General features: G+C 40.8%; 1 protein-coding gene across 1 annotated transcript in view; it reads left to right on the plus strand.

The window, feature by feature from the left end:
• Nucleotides 1-17,616, plus strand: part of LOC138208728 (zinc finger protein 91-like) — a 29,474-nt gene that overhangs the window by 6,878 nt on the left and 4,980 nt on the right. Inside the window, exons 6-17 of the mRNA XM_069166810.1 lie at nt 355-520; nt 607-690; nt 2,209-2,283; nt 2,399-2,485; nt 2,936-3,013; nt 4,471-4,713; nt 5,453-6,234; nt 9,459-9,609; nt 9,828-10,103; nt 10,480-11,080; nt 14,222-14,393; nt 16,532-16,649. Coding sequence (XP_069022911.1) covers nt 355-520; nt 607-690; nt 2,209-2,283; nt 2,399-2,485; nt 2,936-3,013; nt 4,471-4,713; nt 5,453-6,234; nt 9,459-9,609; nt 9,828-10,103; nt 10,480-11,080; nt 14,222-14,393; nt 16,532-16,649 — 2,833 coding nt within the window. The remainder of the gene's footprint in view (nt 1-354; nt 521-606; nt 691-2,208; nt 2,284-2,398; nt 2,486-2,935; nt 3,014-4,470; nt 4,714-5,452; nt 6,235-9,458; nt 9,610-9,827; nt 10,104-10,479; nt 11,081-14,221; nt 14,394-16,531; nt 16,650-17,616) is intronic.

Below are 17,616 nucleotides of genomic sequence, written 5' to 3' on the forward strand. Positions count from 1 at the left end.
GTTTAACAGCAGTATTCCCGATGAAACATTTTTTTTTTGATAGCATGGCTTTAAGACCAAGCCAAGGGGTTTATAAATCATAATATCAAATCACAATATTTGTAGAATCGACAATATTTGAAAATTGCAATAAATATGAATCGAAGCTGAAGTATTGTGACAGTATTAAACCGGTTGATAATCATATCATCCCAGCACTAATACACAAAGGCCGTCCCCTTCAGTTTGGATTTCACCCCATAGCTTCTTTTATAAAATGCATTTTTTTCTGCACTGTTGGCAGGCTTCCACACTGTCACCCAGTGAGGGTTTTGGGGGGGTGTTTCTGATGGTTTTTAATGATTATGATCACAGGGTGTCATCTTGTCTGAGTCTCAGCTTCAAGGCCAAAGCCAGAGGGACAGCAGTAGTCCAACGCTCATCATGGAAGTTGTGTCTGTGGGGGAAGATGAAGAAAGGGAGGAAGGGGAGGACAAGGAGAGAGTAGTAAAGATGACGTCTGTCTCGCCCTTATATTGTGGTAAACACAAGCGAACAGAAGAATGACAACTGTCTAATAATGATTATGATTGGGTGCTGAGGTTATCTGTATGCACATGCTGGCAGGAAAGAGGCCGAGAAGAAAGACGAAGGTTTCAGCGGTGTCTTTGGACAACTTGGACACAGAGAAAGATGTTCCTGCGAATGCTGGTGAGTGATTGGAAGCTGAGAAGAAGTATAACCCCATGTCCAAACAAAGTTGGGACACTGTGTGAAATGTAAATTAAAACAGAATGCAATGATTTGCAAATCATGTAAACCCATGTTTAATTGAAAAGAGACCAAAGACAACATATCAGATGTTGGAACAAAGACATTTTATTGTTTTATGATAAATATATTCTTATTTAGAATTTGATGCTTGCAACACGTCTCAAAAAAGTTGGCATAAAAGCAACAAAAAACTGGAAAAATTGTGTAACGCTAAAAAAAGGCACCTGGTGAAATAACTCAACTAATTGAGTCAATTGGCAACAGATTAGTAACATGATTGGGTATAAAAAGATCATTGCAGGGAGGCAGAGTCTCTGTGAAAGACGGTGTGGGAAGAACAATTTAAGAATAATGTTCCTCAATGTAAAATTGCAAAAAAACGTGGGAATTTTCTTCATCTACGGTACATAATATATATTTTTTAAAAAAGGATTCAGAGAAATCTCTGTACACAAGGGAAAAGCTCAAAAACCAATGTTGGGTGACCGTGATCTCTGGACCATCAGGCAGCACTGTGTTAAAACGGACAGTTCTGTAGTGGAAATCACTGTATGGGCTCAGGAACACTTCTGAAAACCATCATCTGTGAACACAGTTCAGAATCAGAATCGCTTTATTGAACATGTATGTTGACATACAAGGAATTTGACTCCGGTTTTAGGATCGCTCTCAGGTCCAAAAAAAACAAAACACAGACAGACATAAATAGACATATAAAACATAAATAGACATATTTACAGGATAGAAATGAATGAATATATACATATATACACCTAAAACAATGGTGCAATTGCACGTAGTGCAAATTGTGCTGATGTGGTTGGGTGTAGTGCAAAAAGGTCCAGTGATGTAAAACATTTTAACTGTTTAGCAGAGTGACGGCCTGCGAATAAAAACTGTTCTTGCTTCTGGTGGTCTTGGCGCTCAGTGCTCTGTAGCGCCTACCAGAGGGGAGGAGCTGGAACAGAGGGTGTCCAGGGTAGGATGGATCTGCAGAGATGCTACCGGCCCGTTTCCTGACTCGTTCATTGCTGCATCCACAAATGCTGGTTAAAACTCTGCCATGCAAAGAAGAAACCATGTATAAACATGATCCAGAACCACTGCCGCTTTCTTTGGGCAGAGATCATTTAAGATGGACTGAGGCAAAGAGGAGAGGGTTAAAAAGATTAAGAAGGAGTGTCTTAGCCTATCAGAACACAGGTAGTAGCGCTGTAGGGAGGCTGGACAGCATACACTAGTCAGTCAATGCTGAATCCGTTTACCTATAGAAGTACAAATGTATTTTTATGTGGTGACAGCCACATACTGCCCTCCTATCCTTTCTAGATCTGCCAGAGTTCTTGTTTAGGATTCAGGTGAGTCCTAATGAGAGTTTTATTTTAACCTTGTATTCAGCATCATTAATACCTTTTTGATTGTATATAATTATATTTTGTTTTCTTATTCCAAAAGTAAAGAGAAGACGAAGAAGAAAGATTTCTCAAACTCCACTGTTGTCTTGTGAAGACTTGGAGGCAGAACCAGGAAGTAAGTGTTTTCCCTTATTTTGTTGGTGATGTAATGTGTTTTGTATGTATCTGAAATGATCATTTTGCATGTCATAGTTTTGTCATTATTTATTTTTATTTTTTTTATCTTAAAGTATCGAGACGTACCCGAAGAAAGAGAAACCTCCGTACCATCGTAGAACCAGAAGAACTAAACCCAAAAACTGTCCGCCGTGGTGCTGGTAAGACAAGAAAAAAAATTGGCTGATACTGATTCCAGATCTGCTCATTGATTCTTTGATTATTATTTGAGCAAGAAAAGAAGGGTTACTTTTAGATGTGTTATTTTTTAGGTGGATGGGTTTAATATATTGCACCGTGGTGTGGTAAACAAACTGGTCAAAGGGATGAGCTGCATGTGATAGGGGGTTCATTGTTGACTTTAAAACTCCATCTGTTATGTAGAAACACCCCATAAGGAACATATGTTTTTGAGTCTTAGCTCAGACTCGCCATATTGTAAACAAAAAAACACATACAAGCTTCAGTTTCAGGAACTGATGAGCAGACCTAGCAAAGATATTTCCTAATAATGAACATTTCTGAAAAAGTTCTCGATGTGAACCCCATACTCAAATGACAGTTTATCAGTTTCATATTTTGGAATAAAGCACTAAACTTTTTTTGAACAGCAAAACGACATTATAGAAGAAGGAAAGATACCAAACCATCTGCTGACGGTGCAGGAGAAAACAAAGGTGTTTCAGCTGGTAAGAACAAATAAAATGGCCCCATAAGAGTGTGAAAACGAATGTGTGACTTTGATGTTAGTTTGGATTTGAACTCAAGTGTTAAAAACATGTTAAAACACAAAACCAAAGCAAGTCACACAAAATCACAAACCGACTAACCAATTAAAGCAGTGATAGAGGAGCAACTCCCATGTTCTTCCAGATAAATTTACTGTGTTTGTCAACGGAGTCTGGTGGTTTTGAAGACACCGATATAACAGTTTTAGTACTTCCGTCGGAAAGGGCAACAATCACCGTACACTCATGTCACTATAGTTCCTCTTGTTCTGGGAAAGTACCTACCCTGAAGTTGGAGCTAAAACAGTCCTTCAAAACAGAGTGCTAAGAACTTCAATGGTTCTCAGTTTCTGCAGTGTCGACACAAAAAAAGTATTTTTTTTTTCTCCTACAGTTCTTAGAAATATGAAAAAGTTCCTGCAATCTGAAAGAGCCTAAGGTGTCTGTTATACCTTACTTTTTTTTTTTCTTTTTTTTTTAACTCAGGCTCTACCTTTTTTAATGTAGGACGGTAAACGTGTGGCTGCTATGGCAGCTCAGAGTTAAATATACCTGGTGCAGTTATTCTAAACAGCAGATACACTCCTGAAAGGATGATTTTAATGTACAACTGCCAAGTATTTTCCATTATTGAACACGCCCCAGTCAGTCAGGGACAGTGTAAGTAGAGATGTAGGACTTTTTCCAGTGTTATCTAAAGCACCCACACAATGAAGAACATGGAGTGCTGTTTGTGGTCATCCAAATTCAGAGCAGCAGAGGTTTCAGACCTGCTGTTCCAGTCCAACCTCAGCAAAAAATAATTTCATCAGCAGCTGTACACATGTAGACACGTGATATTTGGTAACTACACTGAAGAAAGGTGATTGTGACACACTGATTTTTATAAAATGTAAAAACAAATATGTGCAGTGGCCAAAATAAAAAGTATAAAACTAGTAAATATGTTTAGGTCATTTATGCTAAATATCTGGTTTGGGACTGGTATTTAAGAAAATTAACATGACAGGGGAAATATATAATTTATAATATTTTAAAACATTTAATATGCCACGATTGACATGTTTGTGCATGTAAAAAAGAAAACAAGCAGCTATGACAAAGAACACACTGTGCAGAGAAGATGACTTTCTTTGCCTCCAGGTGGTGACGTCAACATGTCCTCATCTGTAGGGCCAAAGATGTTGCTGCTACTGTTTTTGTATCTTAAACGTGGCAAACGCTGGCATGTGTAGAGTGAAGTGAGATACAGGTCAGTTTCATGAAGTGGTTTTAGTCATTGCAGCAAACAAATGAACAGTATTAACATGGGATCTGATTGGAAGGTGATTGGGTTTTATTTGGTCTACATGTTGATTTTGTAAGCATTGAATGAACACCCTAACTTTGTAATTTCACATTCTCGTCTCTCCACATAGGCAAGAAACGCCCTGGCAGAAAGATGGTTCGTGTGCCAATAGAAATACCTCCAGAGCTCCTGAAGAAGCCCAAAGAGAAGATAGAGTACCACTGTTCAGTGTGTGGCAAAGAATTCCCTCATGCCTACAAGCTAGAGAGGCATGAGCTGATCCACACAGGGGACAAACCGTACTGCTGCTCCATCTGTGGTCGGGGTTTTAACCAGAAGGGAAATCTCAAAACGCACTACAAAGTCCACTTAGGTGAGAGCTGTTAACAATACAAATGGATAGTACTTCATTATTAGTAAGAATTATTGTAATTTAAAAAATATGTTTTCTTTTGCAAATTCCATAAAACAATTGACAAATAATTGTTACTACATACACATATTGACAACGTAGCTAAAACTGATTATAGTTTTGCGTTTCACTTCACTGTTCTCTAAAGATGATTTAAGACACATCCATGTGTCACACTGCTGCACTAGCTGACGTCTTTCAGTACGGTGAACATGGGCACTGTGTTTTATTTTGAGTCGATCCTGCATTTTAAGGCCTCCTGCATAAATACTCAGTAGTGCACCAATTGTATATTCATCCATGGCTGAAAATAGTCCCCATTAAATGCACAATTTACATTTGCCAAACACGCTACATTTATATTTGCGCAGCTGGAGTATAATGCTGTGGCTCACTAAGGTTGATGTGATTTACTCGTGCGTAAACAAAGTCGAAAATGTGTTAGTGTGGATGAAGTGTGGAATAGAAATGTAATACCTAGTGACAAGTAATTTTTTGATCGCAGTAGAAATTCAGTCTGTGCCTTAAAAGTATTGAAGTTCAGTCCTCAGCCCTTATGAAAATCCACACATACAGTAGGTAGATAAAGGTCAAATATATAAGTGGGGGAAAACTGATCTCCTATAAACTTCAAAGATTGTTAGACCTAAAAGGGAGAATGAGTAAAACATGGGCTGCCTCTCCTTTTATTTCTGCGTAGGTCGTAAGGGTGCCGTGGACTTTGATGATGAGGTGAATCCCATCGCTTCAGAACTCTCCGAATACTTGAAGTCTCTGCCGGGGGAGTCCAGGATCCGATCATCCCTCCGTTGCCTGGAATGTGGAAGAGATTGTGAGAGTCAGTCGGCCTTACAAGCGCACCACATCACCACGCACACCGAGACGACTGCTGAACCGGACGCGGTCGAGCACAGCGCATCGCAGCTTCTCTTCTGCCGCCGCTGTGGCACTCAGTTCAATGAAAAAGAAAAGCTGGAAGAACACATGAAAACCCACATCAAGGAGAAGCCCTACTCGTGTCCTGACTGTGGGAAGAAGTTCATCAACGAGAGCTACATACAAATCCACCAGCGCATCCACACGGGGGAGAAACCCTTCCTCTGCTCCCAGTGCGGCAGAGGTTTCCACACCGCTTCCTCTCTCAAGCTGCATGAGATGCAGCACTCCGGCGAGAGGCCGTTCGCCTGCTCCATCTGCGGGAAGACGTTTCGGATTAACTCCTACCTGACGGCGCATTACCAGACCCACATTAAAGACCGGCCGTTCATTTGTGGCGTCTGCGGGAAAGGCTACTCCAGAGCCGAGGAACTGAAGGTGCACCACAGGCTGCACACCGGAGAGAGACCCTACGAGTGCGGAGAGTGCGGGAAGAGCTTCATTTATCGGCAGGGTCTGCGGCAGCATCAGCGCACGCACGCCGGGAAACGCATCGGGCCGACCAGACAGCTCGGTAGACCCAAACAGCAGGCCAGGCTGGACATCTAACAGTTGCTCTATTGACGCAATTATGTTGTTATCTGTATTTGAAACTATTGCAGTAAATTGTGCTTCTTCCTTATCCATTCCTCCCACTTACAGAAGAGACGAAATCTGTGTCTGAAAATGTGCGCTGCAGATTCAGTGTGAGTTGCCAAGAAAAATTGGGAAGCTTCCCGTATTGTCACTTTCTTGTATCAATGTTTTGTACTCATGTTTTTATGTTTACTCTTCTCTAGTAGCTCATCTGTACAATTTGAGTGCCTTTGTATCCTGCATGCCAAATACTAATACTTAATGTTAAAAAAAATTATGCACTATATCCTTGTTATTTTAAAATCCATGTTGATGGAATACAGACATTTTTTCAGAAGCGCGTCTGGGTTTTTTTTTCTGCATTTGAAATAATACATCTCTGATATGAAAGCTTTTTCTCATTAGACTGGAGAGTCTGGATACTTCTACAGGTCTAAATCTGCTCTTCCCGAGATCAGATTAATAAAGGAAGTTTTAAAGTAATTCTATTAATCAAGTATAATAGTATGTCATATTAAAAAGGTAACAGTGGTGCAGTGGTTAGCATTGTCACCTCACAGTGAAAAGGGTTGGGGTTCAATTCCGGTCTTGGGCCTTTCTGTGCCTGTGTGGGTTCCCCCCGGGTTCTCCAGCTTCCTCCCACCATCCAAAAAAAACAAACCAACCTTGCATCTCAGGTTAATTGGTGATTCTACAAATTGCCCTTTGGTGTGAATGAGAGCGGGAATGGTCTTTGTTTCCGTCTGTCTCTATGTGTTGGACCTGTCCAGGCTGTACCCTGCCTTTGCCCAGAAGTGAGCAGGATAAAGCTGGTATAGCTAATGGGTGGATTAATAAGGTAGGGTGGGCAATAAATAGATAATATATTAATAGTGTAATTTGAGACTAGACATCGTCTATGGCAAAAGTGTTTTCTTTTCCTAGTTTTTAAACCTGCATTGCAGTAAAGTGGTCATTTTCAAATTTTATCTGATTTGAGTCATTATATCCACATTGTTGATGATGATTTAATAATAATATAATTGTGTACGATATTATTGAAATATCGATATGGAGGTATTTGGTCAAACATATCATGCACACATCGTTTTTGATTTTATTGCTCAGCCTCATGAGAAAATATTTTTAAAAAATTAAACTATCCCGGTAATTTCACAGTTTTGTAGACCTGTGAAATGGCCAGTTGGACATTATTCCACCAATCTTTAACTTCTGGACAGTCAATTACTCATCTTTTTGTACACCGAGTTGCGATAATTCAAACATGAGAGAAGCCGTACCAGTGTGTCGAGTGTGGGAAAAGTGTCTACTTCAGGCAAGGCTCCATAAGACGACTCACAGTTGAAAAGCCACAGGGCCGGCCAGGTGAGTCAGCAGCGCCGGACAGCTGGGGGTCCCTGGAAGACCACAGGTTCCAGGAAAGTGTTACAGAGATGGAGAAGGAGCCTCCTGACCCCGGGAGGGTTTTGATACATCTGAATCAGAGCCTGTGCAGCGCAGCCTTAACATCCACCACAGTGTACTCCGTGGCACATCTTCCATTGATATTTAAAACTGAAGTATGTTTTGTTCAACAGTAAAGTTAAAAGTCTAATTTAAAGCAGCAAAGCTTCACACAACTTGAAATGTAGTAAATGATTTTACACCAACTACATCGGTCTTTTTCTTGATTAGAAATTGTAACACTGTATAAAACGTAATACAGCCTCCTTGTCTTCGTCTGTCCAGTTTTATTCTATGTTGAGGCAAAATTTTTCTTTTTCAGCTTATAGTGTTTATTGTGCAGCCATATGTTGGGAGCAGATGTAACTGGTTGCAGTCAGGTTCTCACCAATGACAGCTCTGTGTAGGAGGATATTATATAAATCTCCTGAAGATGATTGAGGACACCTCAACTTTCCTGTCTGTTAATTTAAAGACAAAATGACCACGTTAATTCATAGTTTTATTCAGGAATGGAGAATGGAAATCCATCTGAAGGAGCATATAGCCATCTGTAACAATAACTGCAACAATAAATAGACATGAAGTTGTTTTTAAAAAGATTTCTCGACTGTTGCTGAATAAAATACAAATGACAACAGGACCATCTTCTTCTCAGTGTGTTTACACTGAGGCTGCTTCTCCAGTCCGTTTTAGGACTTTGCAAGGAGTCGTCAGCAAATCCTTCAAAACGTATCACTGTTGCACTGTAAAAAAAAAAAAGCCTCCTGGCCTATTATGACATTTTATTACACATCCCATAATGCATTTTTCTTCCCCACGTGTACTTCGACGAATCCCGATGCACCTCAACGGGAGCGTATCTGTGAAAACGATGACATCATCAAAACGCGCTCGCGTTGCAGCCTGTGATTGGCCGTCGGGGGCGGTGACGGGGCCGGTCAACTTCCTGGCACAAACTTTCACCGAGTTGCAGCCCAGCGGGTCAATGAACGGTTTTCTAAAAAGCTGAGGTCGTGGCTGTCGTTCACTGAGTGGGAGTCTCTTCCAGCACAGAAGACGTGCCTCAGACTCAGCGCGGGAACCAGGAAATGAATGCTGCTAAAAACAACAACAACAACAACCCACCAGCAGGTCAGAGAGTTGTCGTCCTGTAACATGATGTTTACATTCCTCACGTTCATCGGTGCTTTGTTTCCCACACGTGAAAACTAAGGTCGACGAAAAGGACCTAACTTCTAAATAAATGTTAAAAGTCTGTGATCGCAGCGTTTCAAATGTGATTTATTTTCTGGATCCTTTAATTGTCAATGACAACAAACTGAATGTCTCTTGGTTGTGGACTGTTGGTCTGGTCAAAACGAGACATTTTAAAGACCAAATACCTCATTAATAATGAAAATACTCGTCAGATAAATGCTTAAATACACTTAATGGCATTATTAAGTTTGGCTGTGCCTTCTGTTGTGTTTCAGTTGCTTTATGAGTGTGTACACCAAATGTTGTGAAAGAAATTGCAAATTACGTGTTTGTTAAAATGGCACCTGTTGTCATTTTTATATGCTGAATGTCTGTGGAAGAGTTATGCTCTAATAACACAGTAATAACACAGTAATACCCTATTTAATTACCGTCTGATGGAAACTGGATTTAACTTTGTTAAAACAGTTGCATTTTGTGTTAGTACTATTAGAGAGTTTAACTCTTTACCCAAACACATGTTGAGAATTGAAATCCTCTTGTGTTTACAGGATCAAGAGCACTTTGAAAAGACGTATCCAGCAGAGTCACACTTCACCATGTCAAAGAAAACTGAAGTGAAGAAGCTGAGCGCAGAGCTGAGTCAGCACGAGGAGCACAGACCTGAAACACCCGGCCAGGATCACAACACAGCACCTACAGGTGAGTGAGACTCAAATGGTAATCAATTCATTTTTTAATTTAATTTTACAACCCCATTTCCCAAAAAGTCCAAAAACAAACGTATAAGCTGTTGAAACTGAGAAATGTTATTGTTTCATGAAAAATATATGCTCATCTTGAATTTGGTGGCGGAAACACGTTTCACATTAACTGTCTCATTTTTTATTTTTTTTTATTTTTTATTTTTTTTAATTAAGGAGAAACTTTAAGAGTTGCAGAGCTTACTGGTGAAAACAGAAACTCCCATTGTAAACCTCAGGATAAACTACCTGAGGAGCCCCAACAATACCAGGGCACTCAAAGACCAACGAAGAAATACGACTGTCCGACCTGTGGAAAAGTTTTCCCTCGCAACACCGCTCTGAAAAGACACCTGGTGATTCACTCAGGAAAAAGACCTTTCAAATGCTTCATATGTGGACGAGGATTCACACAGAGTGGAAACCTCAAAACACACATGAAAGTTCACAGAGGTAAGAGGAAGCTCTTTTTGTCCTCATGGCACCCTTATCCTTTTCAGTGAAATACTCTCAACTGTTTTCTTTTTTTTTTTTTTTTTTTTCAGATTAAGTGAAATATAAGTTACCATATGTAGATCTGATCTTGTGTTTTCACTAAAGTCTTCTTATATTCAATAGTGTTGTTTTATATATATTCCACCATGACAACGGTAACCATAGCCAGAGGATATTTTTGGGTTGAACGTCTTTCTTTTAGATTTTGCTCATTTGAGGGAAATGACATGATTTTTTTAGTTTATTGTATTGCTGTTTACTGGTGTCCCAGAGCCCTAACAACACAGAACTGTCCAACAATAAACATCTTTGTTGTTTGTTTGTTTTTTACCAGGAGAGCTCGCAAAGTGGACATTAGTTCAAGAGAAGAGTTCGCCCAAAGAATCTCCTGTAACAGTTCACGTTTGTGGAAAATGTGGAATGGACTTCCCTGAGAAACATCAGCTGGAGGAACATCGAGAGAGTCACAGGAAACCTTACGCATGTCCTGACTGTGGCAAGACATTTAAAGGTGAAAATTATTTGAAAATCCACAAGCGCATCCACTCAGGAGATTCCCCCTTCCTCTGTTCAGAGTGTGGAAGGAGTTGCACCACGGCAGGTGCGCTTAAAAAACACGAGTTAACCCACACGGGAGAAAAGAATTTCCACTGCGATCAGTGTGGGAGGGCATTTTCACAATCCTTTAACCTGAATCTGCACCTCAAGACCCACACGGGAGAGCGGTCTCACCTGTGCTCCATCTGTGGGAAAAGTTACTCCAGAGCATGTCCACTTAAAGTTCACCTGCGAGTTCACACCGGAGAGAAACCGTATACTTGTGAAAAATGTGGGAAACGGTTCTATTACTCTCAAAGTTATCGCACGCATCTGAAGACTCACGACAAGAAGCCAAAGCCTTCAATGAAACCTCTGGGGAGACCAAAACAACAGCTGTAAACAAACAGTAATGTCATCTAGAAAGTTTACAGAAGACTGAGAAGATTTAAAGTGAAGTTGTTACGGTTTACCTGTTGATTACTTTGTGACAAAAATATCTGTCAAATGACTAAAGTGATTGGACAACATAATAGTAATCACATGTGGTGTGTTGTGCACAGCTAGCTTCATTGTTATATTGGACTATAGGACTTTAGAAAATAAAACATGATCATTGTTTCTGTGATTTGTATTTGTGAGTCACCTAAACCTGACCATTGCCCAGAGTAGATTACACACAAATATAAATTTGTGTGCAACAAACTAAAAGCTTTTAATGTATTGTTGACAGAAGAACTAAACAAAAACAAAAGCTTTTACTTTGAAATTTACATGCGGAATTTGGATAGTAGTTTTTGTCAGGACTTTTTACTTTTGCATCCTAAAACTGAAATTTAAGATGATTTATGTGCTAGATCAGCGTAACAATGCAGCAGGATAATAGTGTTAGAGTTATTTATTCCATTTCAATTAAGTCAATGCATAATATAAAGTGTAAGTAAAACAATTTTTCTCATGAAAGCCACAGAAAAATATAATTTTCCAGGTAAGACATGAATTTGACCTTTGCTTTTCTATAATGTCAGGAATACTAGCGTAGTACCAAAGGACCTGAAAAAAAACCTTTAATTAATACAACTTTATGTTTTATTTTCATTCATGTCAACAGCAAACAACTTTCTTAATAGAAAACATTTTGAATTGTTATAGCAGGCAAAGCACAGGTCAATGTAACAACATAAATTATGACTGTTCCAGCGAATGCAGGTCAGTGCAGCAGATAATGACAATATATGTTACACCCTGGGTTTAAATATCAGTCTGCCTTATTATTTTCCTTCAGGGGGACATTGAGGCATCCCCCAGTTTGTTCTGCCCCAGTGAAATGTACCGGTGCCTGAAAAACCTTCAGAAGGAAGTATGTCTAGAGGGATATAATCATCCATTAAAGTTTAAAAAAAAAAAAAGAGTCTTTTAGTTTTTGGTCTAAGGATCATGTTGTCAGTTTGATTTTTCCCCAATAAGAAATTGGCTTAATTTACTCCAACCGCAACCGAATATATGATGTAAACTCAAAAGTAATAACATTAATGTGATTAATACACAAGTTATTTTATATTATGTGCTTTAGCTGAATTACAGCTCACTTCAATGTAATACACTGCTAAAAAAATAAAAATAAAGGGAACACTTCAACAACACAATGTAACTCCAAGTCAATCACACTTCTGGGAAATCAACCTGTCCAGTTAGGAAGCAACACTGATGGTGAATCAATTCCACCTGCTGTTGTGCAAATGGAACAAACAACAGGTGGAAATGAGGCAATTATCAAGACAACCCTATAAAGGAACGGTTCTGCAGGTGGTGACCACAGACCATTTCTCTGTCTTCATCCTTTCTGGCTGATTTTTGGTCACTTTTGCATTTTGCCAGTGTCCTCACCACTAGAGGTAGCATGAGGATGTCTACAACCCACAGAAGTTGCTCAGGTAGTGCAGCTCATCCAGGATGACACATCAATGTACGCTGTGGCAAGAAGGTTTGCTGTGTCTGTCAGCACAGTGTCAAGAGCACGGAGGACATACCAGGAGACAGGCCGGTCCACCAGGAGACGTGGGGGGGGACGTAGGAGGACAACAACCCAGCAGCAGGACCGCTATCTGCTCCTTTGTGCAAGGAGGAACAGGAGGAGCACTGCATTTCTTTGGAGGGCCACACAGCCCTCCATGTGCTAGCCAGAGGTACCCTGACTGCCATTAGGTCCCAGGATGAGATCCTCAGACCCATTGTAAGACCACATGCTGGTGCAGTGGGCCCTGGGTTCCTTCTGATGCAGGACAATGCTCGGCCTCATGTGGCTGGAGTGTGTCAGCAGTTCCTGCATGATGAAGGCATCGATGCTACGGACCGGCCCGCCCGTTCCCCAGACCTGAATCCAATCCAGCACATCTGGGACATCGTGTCTCGTTCCGTCCACCGACGCCACGTCCACCACAGACTGTCCAGGAGTGGACTGATGCTTTGATCCAGGTCTGGGAGGAGATCCCTCAGGAGAACATCCGTGGTCTCATCAGGAGCATGCCCAGGTGTTGTAGGGAGTGATACAGACACGTGGAGGCCACACACTACTGACCCTCATTTTGACTTGTCTTCAGGAATTTCCACAGAAGTTGGATCATCCTGTGATCTGATTTTCCCACTTTTATTTTGAGTGTGATTCTGAATCCAGACCTCCATGGGATAATGATTTTGATTTCCATTGATCATTCTTATGTTATTTTGTTCTCAACACATCCCGCTATGTAATGAATAAATATTTTCAACTGGAAAATGTAATTCATTGAGATCTAGGATGTGTTGTTCAAGTGTTCCCTTTTATTTTATTTATTTTGAGCAGTGTACATTATATGCGTGTCGACAAAAACCTGCAGAAAACAAACATTACAATCACTTACATTAAGCGGTGCTTTTATTGTGGTAACCGGAAGTCCCAACACGCCTGTCCGCCAGCAGCGACACGGAGACAGGCTGTCATCAGCTTCAAACGCTTATTGGACTTCACTCATTAGTTCGTTGACATTTAATTGAACACATTGTTTGAACACACTGCGCATGAACATGAGAGAGAAGTAGAAATATTGCCAAGTCGTTTTTTAATAAACTTCATCCGAGCGACCACTTTTACCTGAAGGGGACAAACCGATGCTGAGGTTGGTCAACATGTCTTTTGTCTGCTGCTAAAGCGTCTAGCTAGCCGAGTTAGCTGAGGGGAATCTTTTTTTTTATTATTTTATTTTTTAAATCATTTCCACGTCGACCCAGAAGGTGAATCTGTTGTGAGGGTTATGTGTTGATGCTGGATACCGGCTGTAGCTTTAGGGGCTAACATCGTTAGCTCGTCGCTCAGATCAACAAACGCCGTGTCGGTGGCTAGCTGGCTAACAACAGTTGTCTCCGGTTGACCGACGCGCTGGACACCGTCACGACTCGTCCAGAGGACAGGTACCGAGACGTGCGCTCGCTCCTGGTGCCACGAGCTTTTCTAATGACACCCCAACATGTTAGTCGCTGATGGTTTGTTCCCTGAACTTCAGTCACGGTGTCCTGAGAGACTTCAGTGGACAGAAGCGACACGAGCCCCTCCGGGCTAATGCTACTGGAGCTAGCCGGGCTGACGTCAGCTGCAGATGTGTGACAACAGGTTTCCCCGCGTGCTTCCCTCTCGGAGCACCTGAGATCACACCTGAGATCACACCTGAGATCACAGTGGAGCTCCTGAGATCACAGTGGAGCTCCTGAGATCACGGTGGAGCACCTGAGATCACACCTGAGATCACACCTGAGATCACAGTGGAGCACCTGAGATCACAGTGGAGCACCTGAGATCACGGTGGAGCACCTGAGATCACGGTGGAGCTCCTGAGATCACAGTGGAGCACCTGAGATCACACCTGAGATCACAGTGGAGCACCTGAGATCACAGTGGAGCACCTGAGATCACAGTGGAGCACCTGAGATCACAGTGGAGCACCTGAGATCACGGTGGAGCTCCTGAGGTCACAGTGGAGCTCCTGAGATCACACCTGAGATCACAGTGGAGCTCCTGAGATCACGGTGGAGCTCCTGAGACCACACCTGAGATCACAGTGGAGCTCCTGAGATCACGGTGGAGCTCCTGAGACCACTCCTGAGACCACAGTGGAGCTCTTTAAACACTAGATGCACCATGACATGGTTACACGAGTCCAGAGTAGTTTCAACTCCGTTTAAAGGGACACTGCAGCTTTTTAAAAAGGCCCAGACAGGTTCATCTCCCCTCACAGCAGCTTTCACTCTGCTGACGTGCCCTTGAGCGGGACGACAGATGTCTTCAGGCTGGAGACACTATGATGTAGCTGACAGGTGTGACAGTACTTCCCTTATTGGAGACAGACTCTGAAGATGAACAACGATGGAATAAAACAGACAGCGAGGGAATTCCTGGGGATTATTTGAGGGATTAATTGATCACAAAATTATGAGAAACAGAACACCTGGGTTAGAGTATTATATCCATCTATCTATATCTATATATATTTGAAACAATATTATAATCATCCACGTTACCACCAACAGTCTGGTGGAGAACTAAGATGAAATGAAATATTAAAAATGATATGGCTTGGTACGTCTGGTCTCCTGTCTGTCATCACTGTTTAGCAGTGATGGAGAGTGACGAGGTACATTTATTATACATTTATTATATATACATACATATATATATATATATATATATATATATATATATATATATAAGTACTGCACTTCAGTACATGGAAAATTAAAGGTATTTGTATTTAAGAATTTCCATTTGAAAGCTACTTTATGCCAGTTCAGCACATTTCAGAGGGAAATATTGTACTTTCTACTCCACTACATTATTACTTCATTATTTTGAAGATGAAGATTCAACATAATGGACATTTTACAGTCTTTTAAAATACAACATTGTTAAAATGAAACCAGTGGTTTCCAATGTGTTTATTTCCTAAAGTATTCCAACAGTCAGTGAGCAGTCGGGGTACATTTCAGATGTCTGAGTTAAGCAGCTCCACTAACTCGTGATTTTTCCCTCTAAACTTCTCACAAGGTCTCATTTCCAGAAAGGTTGAAATGATCAATATCTCAACAAAAATGTAAGATGAGAGGGAAAAAGTCCAAAAACTGAAATGACAACTTTTGTTTTTTCTTCTTCCTTCATCCAGTAATCATCTGACGACCCCTCAGATGTATCTGATGTCCCTGTAAATAAAAGTGTATATAAAGTGGTTCAAACTAGCTCCAGCTGCCGAAGCTCCAACAGTAAAATGCTGCTGACACACCGATGCTTCACTATAATCGATCTAATCTCGCCATATATGATCTGATTTATCAGTCAGAAGGATCAAATCAGTCCATTCGCTCCATTTTGCTGCTAACACGTCTATACCTTTATTGAAGCAGGACTTTTCATGCGAGCTTTTTAAGTACAATGGTTTGATTAAAACCAGTGATGACTCGACGGACTGGTGCTTTTGGAAGCACATTGCATTAAGTCGTTGTATTCGTTATGTGGGTGAATATGGGCCCAGTGCAGTGACAAGGATTGTGTTGTCCCTTGTAGTGTAAGACCAGTTATTATTTTGTACTGTAACTCACAAAGACTGGACAACATCTTTAACTTAATCATTGTTATCTTGAGCTGAGTTGATGTTAGTCCTATAATGTACTAATAGCGGAGACAGTCGGCAACGGCAGCAAAAGTATTACTCAGTTGTCTGCCACAGCTGTGGCCATAATACATATGCAGTCACTTGCTGTAGATTGTTATGTGAATGTTGACTGACACTTGATCCTTCACCTTCGCAGGTTTGTATATTTGAGAGATGGGCTCTGAAAACCCAGAGGACTTTGAACCCGCTGTGATCCTCGCTGAAGAAGATCAGCAAGAAATCGGAGGCCTGATCAACTCCGATGGTGAAGAAGTGGATTTCTCCGATCTCAGTGAGTAAATCAAATCAGCAAGAAGACATTGAATGTCAGGAAAAATAGAAGCCCTGAACATTGTAAAGCAATCCAGTGGGACAGTTGTGTAAATGCTGACTATCTAATATTTTGATTTGTAGACACGTAGTGATTTGTTTGTAGTTTTTGGTGATGTCCCTTGCACGTAAATGATATCTGCCTTTTAGTATTGAGCTGTGTGACATATCACAACAAAGTAAAGGTTTAAACTTACAATTGATTCAACACAGAACAGTTCTAATTCGGGAACATCGAATGTCTTGGCTCGGTCCATCATACAGGCGTTTCTGTTGTTTGTGTGAGTGTTGTTGTCTGTAAATACGTTTTAGTTATTTATACCGAACTGAGCTGTAAAGACATAAACCTGCATTAGTAATGACTTTGATTCAGCAGTCTGTATCTTAACAAGAGCGGATCAACCATCGAGGTGATGTTCGGCCTCAGATGGTTGATAACATCGAAATCTGACGAGCATCATTGAATTCACAAACAAGGACAGAAATGCCAGTTTTCCCTCAGCGGCCTGGTTCAGAGTGCTCATGTTAGTGTTTGCTGTCAGTCAGACAAGTTTGACTGACAAGAGTTTCTGCAGATGAAGGCGGACTGTAGGTGAGTGTGCTGTAAGTGTAAGTTATAGTTTTTATCATATGGAGTTATAAATTCAGTGTAAACATCCACAGCCAACTCGGTGCATTCACTGCCTAGTTTATCCAGTCAGTATTGAATGTGTGAATGCGTGAAGGAGCAACATCTGGATCTCTGATGGTGAAAACATTTCATTACTTACCCAGAGGGATTTCACTTTTTGTCACCCAGTGCCAATACTGATATCTAATTTTAGACTTTCAGTGCAAAAGGAATCTTTAAAAAAAAAAAGTATTTATAAAATCGGGGTATTTAAAATGTATCTGAAATAACTGAGATAATTGTGACTGTAAAATATACT

The sequence above is a fragment of the Embiotoca jacksoni genome, unplaced genomic scaffold (genome assembly GCF_022577435.1).
Source record: "Embiotoca jacksoni isolate LCO1_2020_lvr unplaced genomic scaffold, fEmbJac1.0.p SCAF_4, whole genome shotgun sequence".
NCBI classification, from domain to species: domain Eukaryota; kingdom Metazoa; phylum Chordata; class Actinopteri; family Embiotocidae; genus Embiotoca; species Embiotoca jacksoni.